This window comes from Phycodurus eques, chromosome 8, assembly GCF_024500275.1.
Source record: "Phycodurus eques isolate BA_2022a chromosome 8, UOR_Pequ_1.1, whole genome shotgun sequence".
In the NCBI taxonomy this organism is placed as follows: Eukaryota; Metazoa; Chordata; class Actinopteri; order Syngnathiformes; family Syngnathidae; genus Phycodurus; species Phycodurus eques.
Genome location: NC_084532.1, coordinates 26,924,938 through 26,940,595, shown reverse-complemented (window position 1 = coordinate 26,940,595; position 15,658 = coordinate 26,924,938). Strand labels below are relative to the sequence as shown.

Here is a 15,658-nt window from a genome sequence, read left to right as displayed (position 1 = left end):
AGGGTTAGGTTATAAAAAAATATCCCAAGCTTTGAAAATATCAAGATGCACTGTTCATTCCATCATCCAAACATGGAAAAAGTTTTTCCCTTGATTTTTCAAGGACTGTTTCTGAGTGACAGTTGGCTGATTCAAACCAAAATGGTCAACTTTCTATTTAATTTTAGGCATGGGTCAAAGAGTTGAGATTGTTTGGCAATGTGTCTATGTGACATTGCCCCCTGCAGTAGATGTGGCGGGGTGAGCAGTGGATGATTTGCATGAGACAGGACCCACCCCCCTCAAAATCGACTAATTTCAGCAAGGCTCGAAAGTGTGATGTCATTTTTGATCATTTGGGTAGTAATACGACAGAAATAATGTCACAAACGTCTTAAGACACCAGGGAACTGTTTGAAATTGTGAAAACTGTACAATGAATGATGCAATTAAAATTAATAATAATAAAAAAGTCATTTCCACATGAGCCAGACTCAACAGTTTCTCGAACTTTTAAAGATTTTAAAACGAGTCATTTCATGTTTTATTTTGCCGTGTTAGCCATTCTGCTACCTCTTTTTGGATATTTAATTTTTATTTTGTATTGTAACTATTTGCTGACTTGCACAACTTCCTCTTTTACTCATCGCTCACTGCAGCCTCCAAGGCCAGGAGGTCATATCAGTTCTTTGGTAAAATCACAGTAAAAGCAAAAGAAAAGAGCTACTCCAAGCTCGAAATCCCCTACCAGGCAGAGGTTTTAGAAGGGTAAGTCATACTTGCCTGTGAAAAGAAAACATTTTATTTGCTGTGGGAGCCTAAAAGTCAGTTCATTTCCTCTGTGCAGCTACCTGGGCTTTGACCACACAGCGACGTTGTTCCACATTCGTGACAGCCCAGTGGACCCGGTGGACCGGCCTATATTCCTCACAAATGTCTTTGGCTTTGCCATTCGGATACACAACGTGTCGCTGCCTGAAGAAGCCAAAACCATGTTCAATGTGAGTCTCAACAAACTTCTTATTCTTGGTTTTCGGGAATGACAATAATGTTCCTAGGTCAATTTGACCCGGGCCAGGTTGGATTATCCAAGTGTCAGAAACAGGAAACTGTCTCTATATGTAGTCTATCGCATTATTTCTTCAAAGAACATTTTTCTTTACGTCAATTTGACCTGCAACATATCAGGAAGTTTAAATTTTCTTGTAACTTTAGGCGTCAATTTGACTCATGTGAAAGTGTCAGATGAAAAATAAATCTCTAAGTGCACTAACTGTTTGTTTTCTTATTTTTTGTTTAAAATCTTGTAATGGGTCAATGTGACCTGCAACATAACAGAAGGGTTAACAATTTATTTTACGGGTCATCCAAAATTAGAGAGAGCTGGCGCATTTTGTGGCTCCGGCATAAGGTCAAGCTCCTCGCTGCATGAGACAGGTCACTTCCGACTCACGGTAGCTCACCGCTGGCTCACAGCCTGCTCATCTCAGCATATCGAGGCATAATCGACTTGCTGCTCATTCCACAACATTTTTGATAATGGTGAATATACAGTACTGTATATTAATACATGTAAGTGCCATCCACATCTTAATACATGCGGCAGTCAAATAAAACATCAGAACGTCTCGGCTCCTCGTGGCATAATGACGTCAATTGTGGCTCACCGGCTGCTCATCTCGGCGTATCGAGGCATATTCGACTTGCTGCTCATTCCACGACATCGTATGTGCTTTGAAACGGCTTGTTGTTTTTGATAGTTGTCTATATACAGTATATGTATAAAAGCAATCATCCAAAATACCTGCTGTAATCAAAGAATAAAATATTTTCTCCTTTTTGTGCAGGACTTCGTTAGCCCATATGGTTATACAATTGTTTTCTCTCTGTTTAAATGTTAAAATTGATGTTTTTATTTTTCTCTTCGTGTATTGATTGTGATTGAAGTCTCTCTCTCTCTCTCTCTCTCTCTCTCTCTCTCTCTCTCTCTCTCTCTCTCTCTCTCTCTCAATATATATATATATATATATATATATATATATATATTTTTTTTTTTTTTTTGTGGTATTGGTTCCCCTCTGGACATTTTTATGCTTCTTCTGCCCACTCTGCCATGGTCTCTCCCTCTAAAAATTTGTCTCTGGACTCCTTCAATCATGATTGTAGATACAACTGACACAGGCGGAGCACCTTTTATAGCTGGGTGAGGAACACTCTAATTGAATCATTTTGACTCACAGAAGTGAGTCCAAAAATCATTGATATGCAAAGCGAATCAAATTGACTGCTAGGAAACATTTTTCTTTTTGTTTAGTGTGGTGAATCAATGTGAATGGGAACAAATATTCATGTTTTTTGTAATAATGTGTTTTTGATTAATAGCAGTGTTTATTATGACAAAAATACATCTTTATATGAGAGCTTTGTTAACTGTCTTGAAAAAGGTCAGGTAAATGTTTGTAACTTTTTGGGGGGAGTAGAAGACTTTCTGTAGTATGAATTTGATAAGGATCAAGTGGATCCCAGCTGGATATATTTTACCATCAGCACAAGTCCGCATGGCTGCAGCTATACCAACTGAAAATCGTGTTTCATTGCGAAAAACATTTATATATATATATATATATATATATATATATATATATATATATATATTTTTTTTTTTTAAATCACAACAAGCAAATGCAAAAAATGTATCATCAAAATCAGATTTTATTTTTAAGCAATCATTTATTCAGGGTAAACTTAAAATGTGATTATAATAAAGACTGACGGGTCCAAAATCAATGATGGCGGGTTCTCTGTAGGTTGGATGTGTTTCCAATGTGAGCAGCAAGTCTCAGAATCAAAGATCTATAAAGAAACCCGTGACAGCATGTCAGCCAAACATACTGGAACCATACTACTACTGGTAGTAGTACCATACTACTAGTCGAACCATACTACTTACTACTGGTTCGACAAACCCGCTTGGCTACATATACCACCATTCTACACCAATGGTGTTCTTATGGGGTTTATTACTAGTTATTTTGAAAAGTTTTAGTTCTATGATTGGATGCCCCTTGACTTGGGTGCCAAAGTCCACCCCATCTGTATGCCCCATTAAATTTGATGACTTTTTCAATTTTCCTCTCCACTATTGCTGCTATAATATCCATGATATGCTATGTCGATATCTCTAAATCACTGAATATGATTTTTCTGGAAAGCCATCTAAATGTGACCATTAATACAATTTCATAATTCAAAATTGTCACAGAGGGGCACCAATATATGTTTCGGCCAGTGGGTGCTCAATACCCATGAAATTTAGATCGTTAAATTTTGCAGGACCTGAAATATTTATTGGTGGCTCCCGGCATATTGAGGAAGTGTTGCGGTATAAACGAAGGGGACATAATAGCTACCTCACCTTCACCGTCTCTAATAAACAAATGAACAATGACCCCAAATGCAATGCTGAGAAAATTATCATCTTGCCATTCTTTAAAAATTGCATTTCCGAATGAACTTGATCTTAAACTGTTCATTGGGTTAGGGTTAAAGGGAGAGACTTCATACACAATCAGTACACTAAGGTAAAAATAAAAACATCAATTTTAACATTAAATCATATAGAGAAAACAATTGTATAACCATACGGGCTAACAGTGTGTACGAAGTCCAGCACGAAAAGGAGAAAATATTAAATTATTTGATTTCAGCAGCAAGCCGTTTCAAAGCACATACGATGTCGTAGAATGAGCAGCAAGTCGAATATGCTTCGATATGGCGAGATGAGCAGGCGGTGAGCCAGTGGTAAGCCACTGTGAGCCAGAAGCGACGCGTCTCATGCCGTGAGGAGCCAAGACCTTATGCCGGAGCCAGAAAATTACCAAGCCTTGATGGGAGAATTGTCTCGCTATTAACTCTTCACTGTTTCAATCAAAATACTTAGTTTATGCTTAGTAAACCACTACGCTTAATACTTAAATTTAGAATGGGTCAATTCGACCCACTGCATATAGAGGGTTAGGGTTTTTGTTTTTCTTTTTTGTGTGTTTTTTTTTTTTTTAACTTTGTGTCATTTAAATGTTCTATCAAGGAAAATCTCCCTGTCGCTTATAGGTGCAAAACTTCAGCGCGCCTGTCCTGGTTCCCGCGCACAAGTCGCGCTACGTTTTCTCACTCCTGTTCCAGCCGGTGCGGCCTTCCATCCACATCGACAGCAACATCCTGCTCATTACCAACGCGTCAAAGTTTCACCTGCCTATCAGGGCGTACACGGGCTTCCTGGAGGTACACGTCATTAATGCCCCTTATTCCAACGCGCATTACCTCTCATTTGCCATTTACCCATCCTTGGACAAATATTGTACTAAATGTTTATTTTACAATCATATTTTTATTGAATTATATTCTATATTTGGGGATTACTGTTCTGAAACTGGAGCCAAGTTGTTAAGTGGAAAAGGAGCCCATACACAGTCCAATGTTACTGACTCCTAATTCACTGAACTGATCAAATGAGGGTGACGTTTGTTTTTTGCTCTCCATCAGCCCCACGTGCTGCCACCCAGCCTGAAGAACAACATGCTAGACTTTGGCATCCACAGCGCCACAGACACAAGTAGCATCGTATTCGTGGTGGTGAACAGTAACCCCATAGAGGTGAAAGCTGTTGCATTTAACTCTTCAGCGCGTGACCGATTCAACAATCATGTTACAACATCTACGTACCTTTGTGTCGGATGTATTCACACCTACAGTTGCGAGTTGCTCAATGCTAAACAGTCACGTATTCAACTAAAAAAGTGCTTTTGAACTCCCTCAGCTGGAGATAAGGTCCTGGCAGGTGACGGGTGACAGCCTTTCCATGGAGCTGCTTAAGGCCGAGAGGGGGAACGTGACCACGGCGTCCAATCGCCTGCGAGAACTGCAGAATGTGTCGGCGTCCGATCATAAAACGGTAAGGGCACCACTGCTGCCAGAGTCCACAGTTCCACAGTGTAGCGTTACTAAAAAACATATAATAATAATGTACCACGATACCTCACGTTAAAAAAAATCGTACGTTCCTAAGTCTTTTTAGTACCAATATTTTTAAGTGGCTCTGTGCAGTTTGCCATATAGGGAACAACTCTGCAAATAAGAGTCAAAATGTGCTTCCTTCAAGCTGTTTGTCTCTCCCAGTTGAAGTTTACTGTAAAACTGAAACATAAAACAAAGACTTGAACAACAAAAGTCTGTTAGCCTAATGCAAAATGCCATAGACAGGCTAAAGATGAGCACAGATATTTAGGTAATTTTAAACTTTCAACCAACACAAACAGCAGCCCTCAAGTTTTGAATATTTGTTTTAGTATCATAACTAGTAATGAAGACACTGGAAATTATTGCAAATCCGCATGTCTCGCTCTTCAGTATACAACAAATGCGCGGCACAACACATTAAATGGGGCTGGAGTGTTTACAGTAATGTGAATTTATTTTTTTAGTCTGCAGCAATTTTCTGCTACAAATCTTAGCAGCGGCGGAACAGTGGACGACTGGTTAGCACATCTGCTTCACAGACTCTAAATTGCCCGTAGGTGTGAATGTGAGTGTGAATGGTTGTTTGTTTCTATGTGCCCTGCGATTGGCTGGCGACCAGTTCAAGGTGTACCTTGAACCTCTGATGTGCTTCTATTGGATTCATTAAGCCGTGATCTCCAACTCTCACTGGAGCGGTTCGCAGCATAGTGTGAAGCTGCTGGGATGAGAATCAGCACCTCCAAATCTGAGACCATGGTCCTCAGTCGGAAAAGGGTGGCATTCCCTCTCCAGGTCGGGGATGAGATCCTGCCCCAAATGGTGGAGTTCAAGTATCTTGGGATCTTGTTCACGAGTGAGGGAAGAATGGAACGGGCGATCGACAGGCGGATCGGTGCAGCGTCTGCAGTGATGCGGACTTTGTATCGGTCCGTTGTGGTAAAGAAGGAGCTAAGCCGAAAGGCGAAGCTCTCGATTTACCGGTCTATCTACCTTCCTACCCTCACCTATGGTCACGAGCTGTGGGTCGTGACCGAAAGAACAAGATCCCGGATACAAGCGGCCGAAATGAGTTTCCTCCGCAGGGTTTCCGGGCTCTCCCTTAGAGTGAGAAGCTCGGTCATCTCAGAGTAGCCGCTGCTCCTCCGCATCGAGGGGAGGTGGCTGGGGCATCTGATTCGGATGCCTCCCAGACGCCTCCAAGGTGAGGTGTTCCGGGCACGTCCCACCGGGAGGAGACCCTGGGGACAACCCAGGACACGCTGGAGAGACTGTCTCTCGGCTGGCCTGGGAACGCCTCAGGATCCCCTCGGAAGAGCTGGAGGAAGTGGCTGAGAGGGAAGTCTGGGCTTCCCTGCTGAGGCTGCTGCTCTCGCGACCCAACCTCGGATAAGCGGAGGAAAATGAATGAATGAATATTCTTGATTAAAAGATTCCCCAAATATATTTTTTAAATTGCTCATATAAGTCCCCTTTTCCTTGATTTGCCACTTTTGCTTTTGTGCTTTTTTCCCCAGAAAGGTCTTATTTTCAAGCTTCAGATTAGCTAAAATGTTGGTCCGTGGTTATAGCGCCACCTTATTGCTTTGGGACTCACTTGACAGCCTTGAGTGTGTTTAATCTGATGACAGCTAATTGTCACTAACCTTTTGGTATATTTTGTTTAACCTTTACACAAATTTCCCTGTGAACATTAAACAATTTTTGTCTCAAGGTGATAATAGGGTCTGGCTTTTACGCCGCCTTCCGCGTAACACTGGTGGCCAAGGCGTTGGAGGGCACGTACGACGGGGCCATACACATCACCACAGACTACGAGGTCAGTGGCCGTTTCCCCGTTTGTACCCTGCCCCGGTTTAACTCGCCCATTCACTCTTAACTCGCGTTCGTACCCTCAGATATTAACCATCCCGGTGAAAGCGCTCATCGCAGTGGGCACGCTAACCAGCTCCCCCAATCACTTGGTCCTGCCTCCATCATTCCCAGTAAGTAAGACCGCTTTCACACTAGCACCCGTTGGTTAGTTTTAATCTAATCTAATCAGCCCAGTTCACAGTGAATCTTACTGTTTCATCATCAGCTATTATATTAACATCTAAAATAGGGATTTCCAAAACAAAACCATCACAATGCTAACAGTATTTCTTTGGGAGTGTCCCGATTGGACGCTTATGATCATCGGGGTGGGGGTGCATTGTCTCCCAGTCAAAAAAAAAAAAAAAAAAAGTTTTGGGATTTAGTGGCCTATTATACATGAGAAATTGTGGTATTGTTTAAAAAGGAAATAACAAAAAACATCTCTACTGATGAAGTCAGAATGTTAGAGAATGTTAACAGCCAACGCCATGAGTTTTTTCACTCTTAATAGCCATAGAAGCTAAAGAAAACCAAAATGCTCAAGCCGTGCGTTTAAAGTGCATTCGGCTATTTTCTTGTGTAGTGTAGCCTGGGAAACCTGATTTTTTTTTTTGTCCTGCTGTAGGGGAAACTTGTACACCAAATTTTCAGCGTCCGGAGCTCATTCACGCAGAAAGTGAGGCTGGAGCAGATCCGCTCGCTGACCGAAGACATCCGCTTTTACTACAAGCGCCTGCGTAACAACAAAGACGAGCTAGAGCCGAGACGGAAATCCAAGGTAGGCCCAGCTCCTGGAATCACTGTTCATTTTCATTACTCTACCAACAAATAAATCTCCTTTTTGGTGACCTCAACACGACCAAAAACGCATTGGTGCGTTAGAAAAACCATTGGCCCCTGACAGCAGTTTCATCGATCAACACGAAATTGTGTGTACATGTCTATCTTAACAGGACTCCTAAAGAAAACGCAGGGAAGCCTGAAATTAAATAGGAAGGTGGCCATTTTGGTTTGAAGCATCTTATTTGGGCCGAATTTCAGGGCTCACATCTTTAACAATTAGCCCTCAGCGCCAGTTTCACTGAAGGTCAAGGAATAGGGTTTACCTTTGTATCATAATAGGACGCATGAAAAAGTAGGACCCATGCCAGGAATTGAACAGGAAGTCGCCCCTTGTGTTGCTGTTTTGGGGATCAAAAGTTGATTTTTAAACTTTTTTTATTTTTTTATTTTATTTTTATTTTTGCCCCAACATCAGTTTCAATGATTGACATGTATTACATTCATTGAATATGTCTATCATAACTGGACGCATGAAAAAGTCAAAGGCTGATGCTCGAAATTGAACAGGAAGTCAACTGTTTTGGCTAGAAGCTGCCATTTTGGGGCACATTACAGGGCTTAATGTGTAATACAACCCCAATTCCAATGAAGTAGGGACGTTGTGTTAAACATAAATAAAATCAGAATCCAATGATTTGAAAATCATGTTTGACCTATATTTAATTGAATACACTACAAAGACAAGATATTTAATGTTCAAATTGATAAAACTTTGTTTTTAGCAGATAATCATTAACTTTGTTCCAACGCGTACCAAAAAAGCTGGGACAGGGTCATGTTTACCACTGTGTTACATCACCTTTTCATTCAATAAATGTTTGGGAACTGAGGACACTAATTGTTGAAGCTTTGTAGGTGGAATTCTTTCCCATTCTTGTTTGATGTACAGCTTCAGCTGTTCAGCATTCCGGGGTCTCCGTTGTCGTATTTTACGCTTCATAATGCGCCACACATTTTCAATGGGAGACAGGTCTGGACCGGAAGCCACGCTGTTGTAACGCGTGCATAATGTGGTTTGGCATTGTCTTGCTGAAAGAAGCAGGAGCGTCCATGAAAAAGACATTGCTTGAATGGCAGCATATGTTTCTCCAAAACCTTTATGCACCTTTCAGCATTAATGGTGCTTTCACAGATGTGTAAGTTACCCATGCCATTGGCACTAACACAGCCCCATACCATCACAGATGCTGGCTTTTGAACTTTGTGTCCATAACAGTCCGGATGGTTCTTTTCCTCTTTGGCCCGGAGGACACGACGTCCACAATTTCCAAAAACAATTTGAAATGTGGACTCGTCGGACCACAGAACACATTTCCACTTTGCATCAGTCCATCTTAGATGAGCTCTGGCCCAGAGAAGCCGGCGGCGTTTCTGGGTGTTGTTGATAAATGGCTTTTGCTTTGCATAGTAGAGTTTGAAGTTGCACTCACAGATGTAGCACTGCACTGTATTTACTGACATTGGTTTTCTGAAGTGTTCCTGAGATGAGATATCCTTTACAAATTGACGTCAGTTTTTGATGCAGGATGCTGATGAGGGATCGAAGGTCACAAGCATTCAATGTTGGTTTTCGGCCTCGCCGCTTACATGCAGTGATTTCTCCAGATTCTCTGAACCTTTTGATGACGATATGGATCGTAGATGATGAAATGCCTAAATTCCTTGCAATACTACGTTGAGGAACATTGTCCTTAATCTATTCGACTATTTTCTCACGCACTTGTTCACAAAGAGCTGAACCTCGTCCCATCTTTGCGTGTGAATGACCTGAGCAATTCAGGGAAGCTCGTTTTATACCCAATCATGCCACCCGCCTGTTCACCTTTGCGATGTTCCAAACAGGTGTTTGATGAGCAGTCCTCAACTTTCTCAGTCTTTTTTGCCACCTATCCCAGCTTTTTTAGAACGTGTTGCAGCCATAAATTTCTAAGTTAATGATTTTGTTAAAAACAATAAAGTTTATTAGTTTGAACATTAAATATCTTGTCTTTGTAGTGTATTCAATAAATATAGGTTGAACATGATTTGCAAATAATTGTATTTTGTTTTTATTAACATTTAACACAAGGTCCCAACTTCATTGGAATTGGGGCTGTATGAATGTGGACTGAGCAAGACGTTAAAGTTTTATGAGGATTCGCCATGAACAAATTGTAGGGCTTGTACTTTCACATACTCTGGGCTCAAGTAAACCCCAATGAGGAAGCAAGTATCCAAGCTTTTTTACCTATCCCATCTAATGTGGGCATAGTACAGCATCACAATTGGATCATTTATGGGGTGCAAGGGCCTGTTCATCACTTCTTGCAGCTTTGAAATATTTTTGTCCCATCTAACGTCTCCCGTCCCTCTCCACAGATTGCGAATATTTATTTTGACGCCAGCTTGCAGTGTGGAGATCACTGCTATGTGGGGTTGCCTTTTGTCCTTAAATGTAAGTGTTATCGTCTCCCCCGAGTGGTTACACCAGAATTTATTTAATTTTTTTTAAACCCGTCAAACTCTCAATTTACAGCTGAGTCAAAGCCTCACGGGTTGGCGCTACAGGAGGACATTTGGGACGCTGATGTGGATCTCCACCAGAAACTTCTCAGGCGATGGAAGGAGTTGAAAGAGCGCTCGGGCCACATGTAAGCAATTTGTGCTTTTTTTATAGCAGCTCCACAGATGGGCAGAAGTATTTACAGAATACCACATGCTATTTTTTTTTCTTTTTTCTTTTTTTTTTTTCTTTCTTTTTTTTTTTTCTTTTTTAAATTTCTCTCCCATGCTGAAGGGTGGAAGCCATGTTCGAAGTCAATACAGATCTCCAGAAGAACGTGCAGGCTAAAATTACAGCCGAGCTGACCTGGCCCTCTCTGGTCAACTCCACGCAGCGCATCACGTTCCCACTGACCAACACAAATAGCTCCTCTGTAAGTGCCCTTACAATGCGCCTCTTGTGTGCCCGCAAACGCCAGCAGGAATGTGTTAAGTCTCTCTTTTCCTCTCGGTCTCACTCAACATGCATCTTTAGGAAAGAGAGGTAACGCTGCAGAATCCCGCTGACGTTCCCGTCTACGTCCAGGTTCTCCCGCTGGGTCTCTTGCCCAACCCCTCAGTGTTTTACGGAAAGTTAACAGACAGGTGGGAAGTCAAGCAAAACCTATCGAGTCTTCTCAGTATGTTTATATGTGCTGTTTAAGCAGCTCACCGGTCGAATCATAACCACCGTGCCTTGGACCCTTTCACACTGCCTGTAAAAGCTGACATTTGTCCACGTTTTTTTTTTTTTTTTGTGTTAAAAAACACAAACCCTCGTTTATCGTAACTTATCAGTGTGATTTTCTCAGACCTCCTCTCTCTGTTTGCCAGGTGGCAACCAGAAAATCTGTCCAACATCAACATTGACACAAACACCCTGGAGTTCCAGGTGAACATAAACCAGGTGAGGGGACATGAAGATCCCGCGTCAGCCCACACGGCGACCCTGTTTGTCTCTCAACGGACATTTTTGTCTGCTCGCCAGACGACTGCGGTAAAGAGCGGCATTGGCTTTGTGGAGGGATCAAGCCGGCCCTTTGTGTACAACCTGGTCCTGATGCCGAGGGAGGTAAAGTCGTTTAACGTGAGCTTCACCCCGGTCCGCAACCACAGCGTCTCATCGCTGCTAATAGTCCGGTAAAGGTCTCAACTTTGCAAACTTAATTCTCTTGACCTGAGTGTGTGTCTCTAAAGTCTCCACTCGGGCTGTTCAGGAACAATCTGACCGTGATAGACACCATCGTCTTGCACGGCCGCGGCGCCACCGAGAGCCTAAAAGTTGCTGGTAAGCCTCCAGGCTACGACAGCTCGCTGAGGTTCAAGATAACTGAAGCGCTGCTGAGAGAATGCACAGACAGTGAGTACCCGCACCAAACCCATGAGCTGTTGCATAAGGTTGCAGGGAAAAACATCATGTTCAATTGCTAATTTAAAACACTAAAATAAAATCAATCATTTATAGAGAGAGAGAGTGACAAAGGCATAGAAGTGGATGTCTTTGGAAATTTTAATGGCTCAAATGAGTACTTGCTGTTTAACTCCTTGTTAGAACAGAAAGTTTTGCAAAACGTACCGAAACATAGAACAGTTGGGCATTCGAAAGTTTAAAAAAGTTCAATTTAAGTTCACCTTAAACGTGGGTACATTTTGGTTCCATCCTGGTATTTCACCCCAAAGCCCAACATCCTAAACTGTTTGAGTATACATAAAGTGCAATACAGGGGATCCTCTGTCAACATATGTTTTGAGTAGGCTTTACACGATCAGGATTTTTGGGGCCGATCAGCGAGTTTAGAAGAACGATAACCGATCCCCGATTCGATCACAAGATGGAGGAATGTCTATTGAAATGACCTGTTCATTTACTGTATATACTTGTGTACTTAATTGCTCAAAAAATATATATTTACAATAATGTATCTTTGTTCATCGATAAGGCTGATTAAAATCGGTGTAAAGTCTAGTTTTGAGGTTACTAATGGCACGAACCCAGAACCTGTCAACTGAGGCAGATGTGCTAACCACTAGTCCATCTTACCTTGATGCCCATGACTGAACCAACATCTTTAATCTCTGTTAATTGAACTCTATTTGATTTCAGAGAAAAGAATCAAGGAGCTCACCCTCGCGCTAAAGAAGACGTTCCGCATAGAGAACACTGGCCTGCTCCCTATTACCGTCCGCTCGGCGGAGATCAACGGACAAGCGTGCGAAGGATTCGGATTCAAGGTTCTCAACTGTCAAGAGTTTTTACTCCAACCCAATGCGTCAAAAGACCTCTCCATTCTGTGAGTGACTCAGGACTGTGATGTCGCAAAATATCCTTCCTAAAATTATCTCTTCTTCCTCCTCCTCCTCGCAGGTTTACGCCAGACTTCACCACTTCTCGAGTGATCCGTGAGCTCAAGCTGGTGACATACGGCGGTTCCGAGTTCGTCTTCGTGATGAACGCCTCGCTGCCCTACCACATGCTGGCGGTGTGCGCCGAGACCCTGCCCCGGCCCCCATGGGAGATGCAGGTCTGCTTCATCGTGTCCGTCATCATGAGGTGAGGCATGGATGCTGATACAAAATGGGTAAAGGCTGATTATGCCACTGTCGAAATCCCCCCACAACACCAACACTATATATTTGTTCTGCAGTTCTATGTTGCTCTTGGTGATCGGCACAGCCTACCTGGAGGCGCACAGCATCTGGGAGTCCTTCAAGAGGCGTCAGTCCATTGAGCCCAACTGCACCTTGGAGACCGGGAGGCCATTTAATCTCAGGGATATTGTGCAACTACACAGTGATTCAACGTGAGTGAACGAACGCGCGCAAAACGGGCCTCGTTGATACTAACGGCTTTAGCTAGCTAGCTTGACCGCAGCACATGTCTATATACACCCTTATCTAGGATACATGAACGCAGAGCACAGATAGGCCAGATCCTTGGGAAATGAGGTAAAATAAAAAATAGAAGTTGTTGTCCGGTCCAAATGTGGCTCCATTCGTGTAGTCTGAGCTCGGCATTAAAGAATGGAGCAGTATGTTTTTGACCCGTGGGCACATACTTTGTCCACCGCTGACAAAGACTCCACAGTTTTTAGCACTCCTAACAGTGGGTGGTTAAAAAGAGGTGAAATTATCTCTGTGTGACCACTTTCACATTCCAGTGACTCATCCCAGACCTCCAGGGGCTTGTACACATCCTCCAGCAATGGAGCGGCACGCGGAGGGCGACACGGCAACAGCCGAACCCTGTCCGACTCTGACGTCCAGGACAAGCGCTCCAGGATCAGCCTCAGCCGCCCGTCTACATCTATGCAAGGCGCCGCCTCAGCCCATCTGTCCAGAGGAGGAACCGGCGCCTCAGGCCAGGAAGGCGCTACCCTGCCCACCGACTGCCAGCTGACCAATCGCAAAGCTCGCGGCACCAAAGCAGACCTCCACGGTCAAAGTTTAGCCGTATCGCCGTCACCGCCGCAAAGAGGGGGCGCCGACGACACGGAATACGCCCACCTGGTCCACGTCATGGACACAGACCGCCACTGTCCAGACTCACTTGGAGAAACACTACAGGACCAGAGCTCTCAGTCACTTCACAGCAAAGGTGCTTTTTTAAAAATATTTTTAATCAAACACAAATCCCTAACTCTTGGGGTCCTCTGAGCCCATACATGGGAGACATTTTTCCAAGGAGCTCATAATCCTAACACCAATTAAATAACTAACGTGTACCCCTAAACGCCACAGGAGTTGAATAGTCATATATTTTGGCGAAAAATCTCGTAATGTTAATGTTTGTTATCCTTGACACGTTAGCCTAATTTTTCCCCCCTCAGTCGAAGGGAAGCTGCAAGAGGGTCGTTCCACTCTGCTGGCCACCCTGCTGTACAACAAATTATGATTTTGTTTTTATTTTTTTATTTTTTTTGCTTTTTGGAAAAAAAGTTAATGTTATGAGAATAAAGTTGTTGTTTTTCAAGGAAAAAGTAAAATCTTTACAATAGATGTGCTTAGCTGGGAAAAATCTTTTTTTTCCAAGGATTCCTCATCTATTATGATTTTGATAAAAATACATTATAAAAAAACTTTTTTTTCTAGAAAAGACTGTGCTATTCTCTAAAACAATATGACAATATTCTCGAAAATTATGCCTCTTGTTCTTGAAAAAAAGATGGAGTAATTGGTTTATTATTATGTTGGTACGCCACTCCCCATATGTAGACGACCCCAGTTGAGAGTCACTGCCCGAAAGGACGCTTTTTTTTCCCCCAGTGTTAGAATCCAAAGGGAAGCTGCGAGGCAAAACAAAAGCACAGAAGAAGAAGGAAGAGAAGGTAAAGAAATCCATGGTCAAGACGCTGGGCGACGAGCTAAAAGATAATTTGGTCGACAACGACGACAGCTCCTCCACCACCACGGAGACGTCTAATCCGGATGTGGAGACCAGCATCAAAGAGGTATTGCCGAAACCTGATAGCCTTATCAGTCAGGCTAATTTAATAACATTGTTAGCGTTGGTGTGCTACTGTGGTAAAAGCATGATTAAAACGTTTAAAATACTTGTCATTTTAACACCTTTCCCGCCAGGAACCAGTGAAAAAGAAAGGAAGGACAGGAATCCCGGCAAAAGGAGAAAAAGAGGAAACAAATTTCCTCATTAAACAAAAACCCAAGAAACAAGGAGCTGCTAAGAAGGAGGTCCAAGTTGAAAAACCCAGGTCTGTCTGCTTATCAGAATAGCCGGCGTCATGTTTTATTGCTGTGATCCTTGGAGACATTTTTGCTGTGGCGTCACACGTACTTCTCGGTGGCATAAACTCAGATGGCCCCATTAGTAAACAAACCCTACCATGTCATTTAACCAAGGCAGACTGGTCTGAGAAAACAGGGGAAATGGCTGGAAAGATTTTAGCCTTCTACCGCCGTAGTTTGAATGTGTCAAGTGTGAGTCAAAAAGATGTTACATGAGGTCAGTTGCGTGGAAGGGAGACGGAGCGCCAGCTGTAATTTCAACAGGTAAGTTGATTAAGAAAAAAAAAAAAAGATGCAGTGGAAATTAAGACATTTAACATAATCATGGAGGAGCTGGATAATTCACTTTTCTGTTGCTCTGATTAATGGTCCAGACTTTTTGGTTCTCGGGCAAGCAGCAACATTTTACAGTAATATACATTTGTAACATTACACATCAATTTGGAATGAAAGTACAGGAAGTCCTCGAGTTACGACGCACTCGACCTACAACGTTTCAACTTTACGACGCCCGTGCCTCGTCTGCCGTTTTGTCCCAGCACCATAGTGTTTCTGCTGCCTCCTTCACAGTCCCGTCTCACTCACAGATCGACGCACACGCCCACACACACTGAGCTTGCTGTCACAATCACGTGGGCCAATACCCGTAACAGAAGTATTTTGCCGTAAATTTCGACTTTAACGGTGAAATCCGACTTACGTG

At 42.8% G+C, this 15,658-nt stretch overlaps 1 protein-coding gene across 1 annotated transcript in view; it reads left to right on the top strand.

Annotated features, from left to right (window-relative positions):
• tmem131 (transmembrane protein 131) overlaps window positions 1-15,658 on the top strand; it is a 35,970-nt gene that overhangs the window by 15,380 nt on the left and 4,932 nt on the right. The window contains exons 13-33 of the mRNA XM_061684855.1: window positions 639-747; window positions 827-980; window positions 4,090-4,260; window positions 4,522-4,632; window positions 4,796-4,930; window positions 6,707-6,811; window positions 6,891-6,977; window positions 7,475-7,627; window positions 10,051-10,126; window positions 10,208-10,322; window positions 10,469-10,607; window positions 10,709-10,818; window positions 11,047-11,119; window positions 11,201-11,352; window positions 11,430-11,572; window positions 12,317-12,503; window positions 12,578-12,763; window positions 12,858-13,013; window positions 13,371-13,807; window positions 14,476-14,660; window positions 14,791-14,921. Of these exons, the coding sequence (XP_061540839.1) occupies window positions 639-747; window positions 827-980; window positions 4,090-4,260; window positions 4,522-4,632; window positions 4,796-4,930; window positions 6,707-6,811; window positions 6,891-6,977; window positions 7,475-7,627; window positions 10,051-10,126; window positions 10,208-10,322; window positions 10,469-10,607; window positions 10,709-10,818; window positions 11,047-11,119; window positions 11,201-11,352; window positions 11,430-11,572; window positions 12,317-12,503; window positions 12,578-12,763; window positions 12,858-13,013; window positions 13,371-13,807; window positions 14,476-14,660; window positions 14,791-14,921 (3,115 nt within the window). The remainder of the gene's footprint in view (window positions 1-638; window positions 748-826; window positions 981-4,089; window positions 4,261-4,521; window positions 4,633-4,795; window positions 4,931-6,706; window positions 6,812-6,890; window positions 6,978-7,474; window positions 7,628-10,050; window positions 10,127-10,207; window positions 10,323-10,468; window positions 10,608-10,708; window positions 10,819-11,046; window positions 11,120-11,200; window positions 11,353-11,429; window positions 11,573-12,316; window positions 12,504-12,577; window positions 12,764-12,857; window positions 13,014-13,370; window positions 13,808-14,475; window positions 14,661-14,790; window positions 14,922-15,658) is intronic.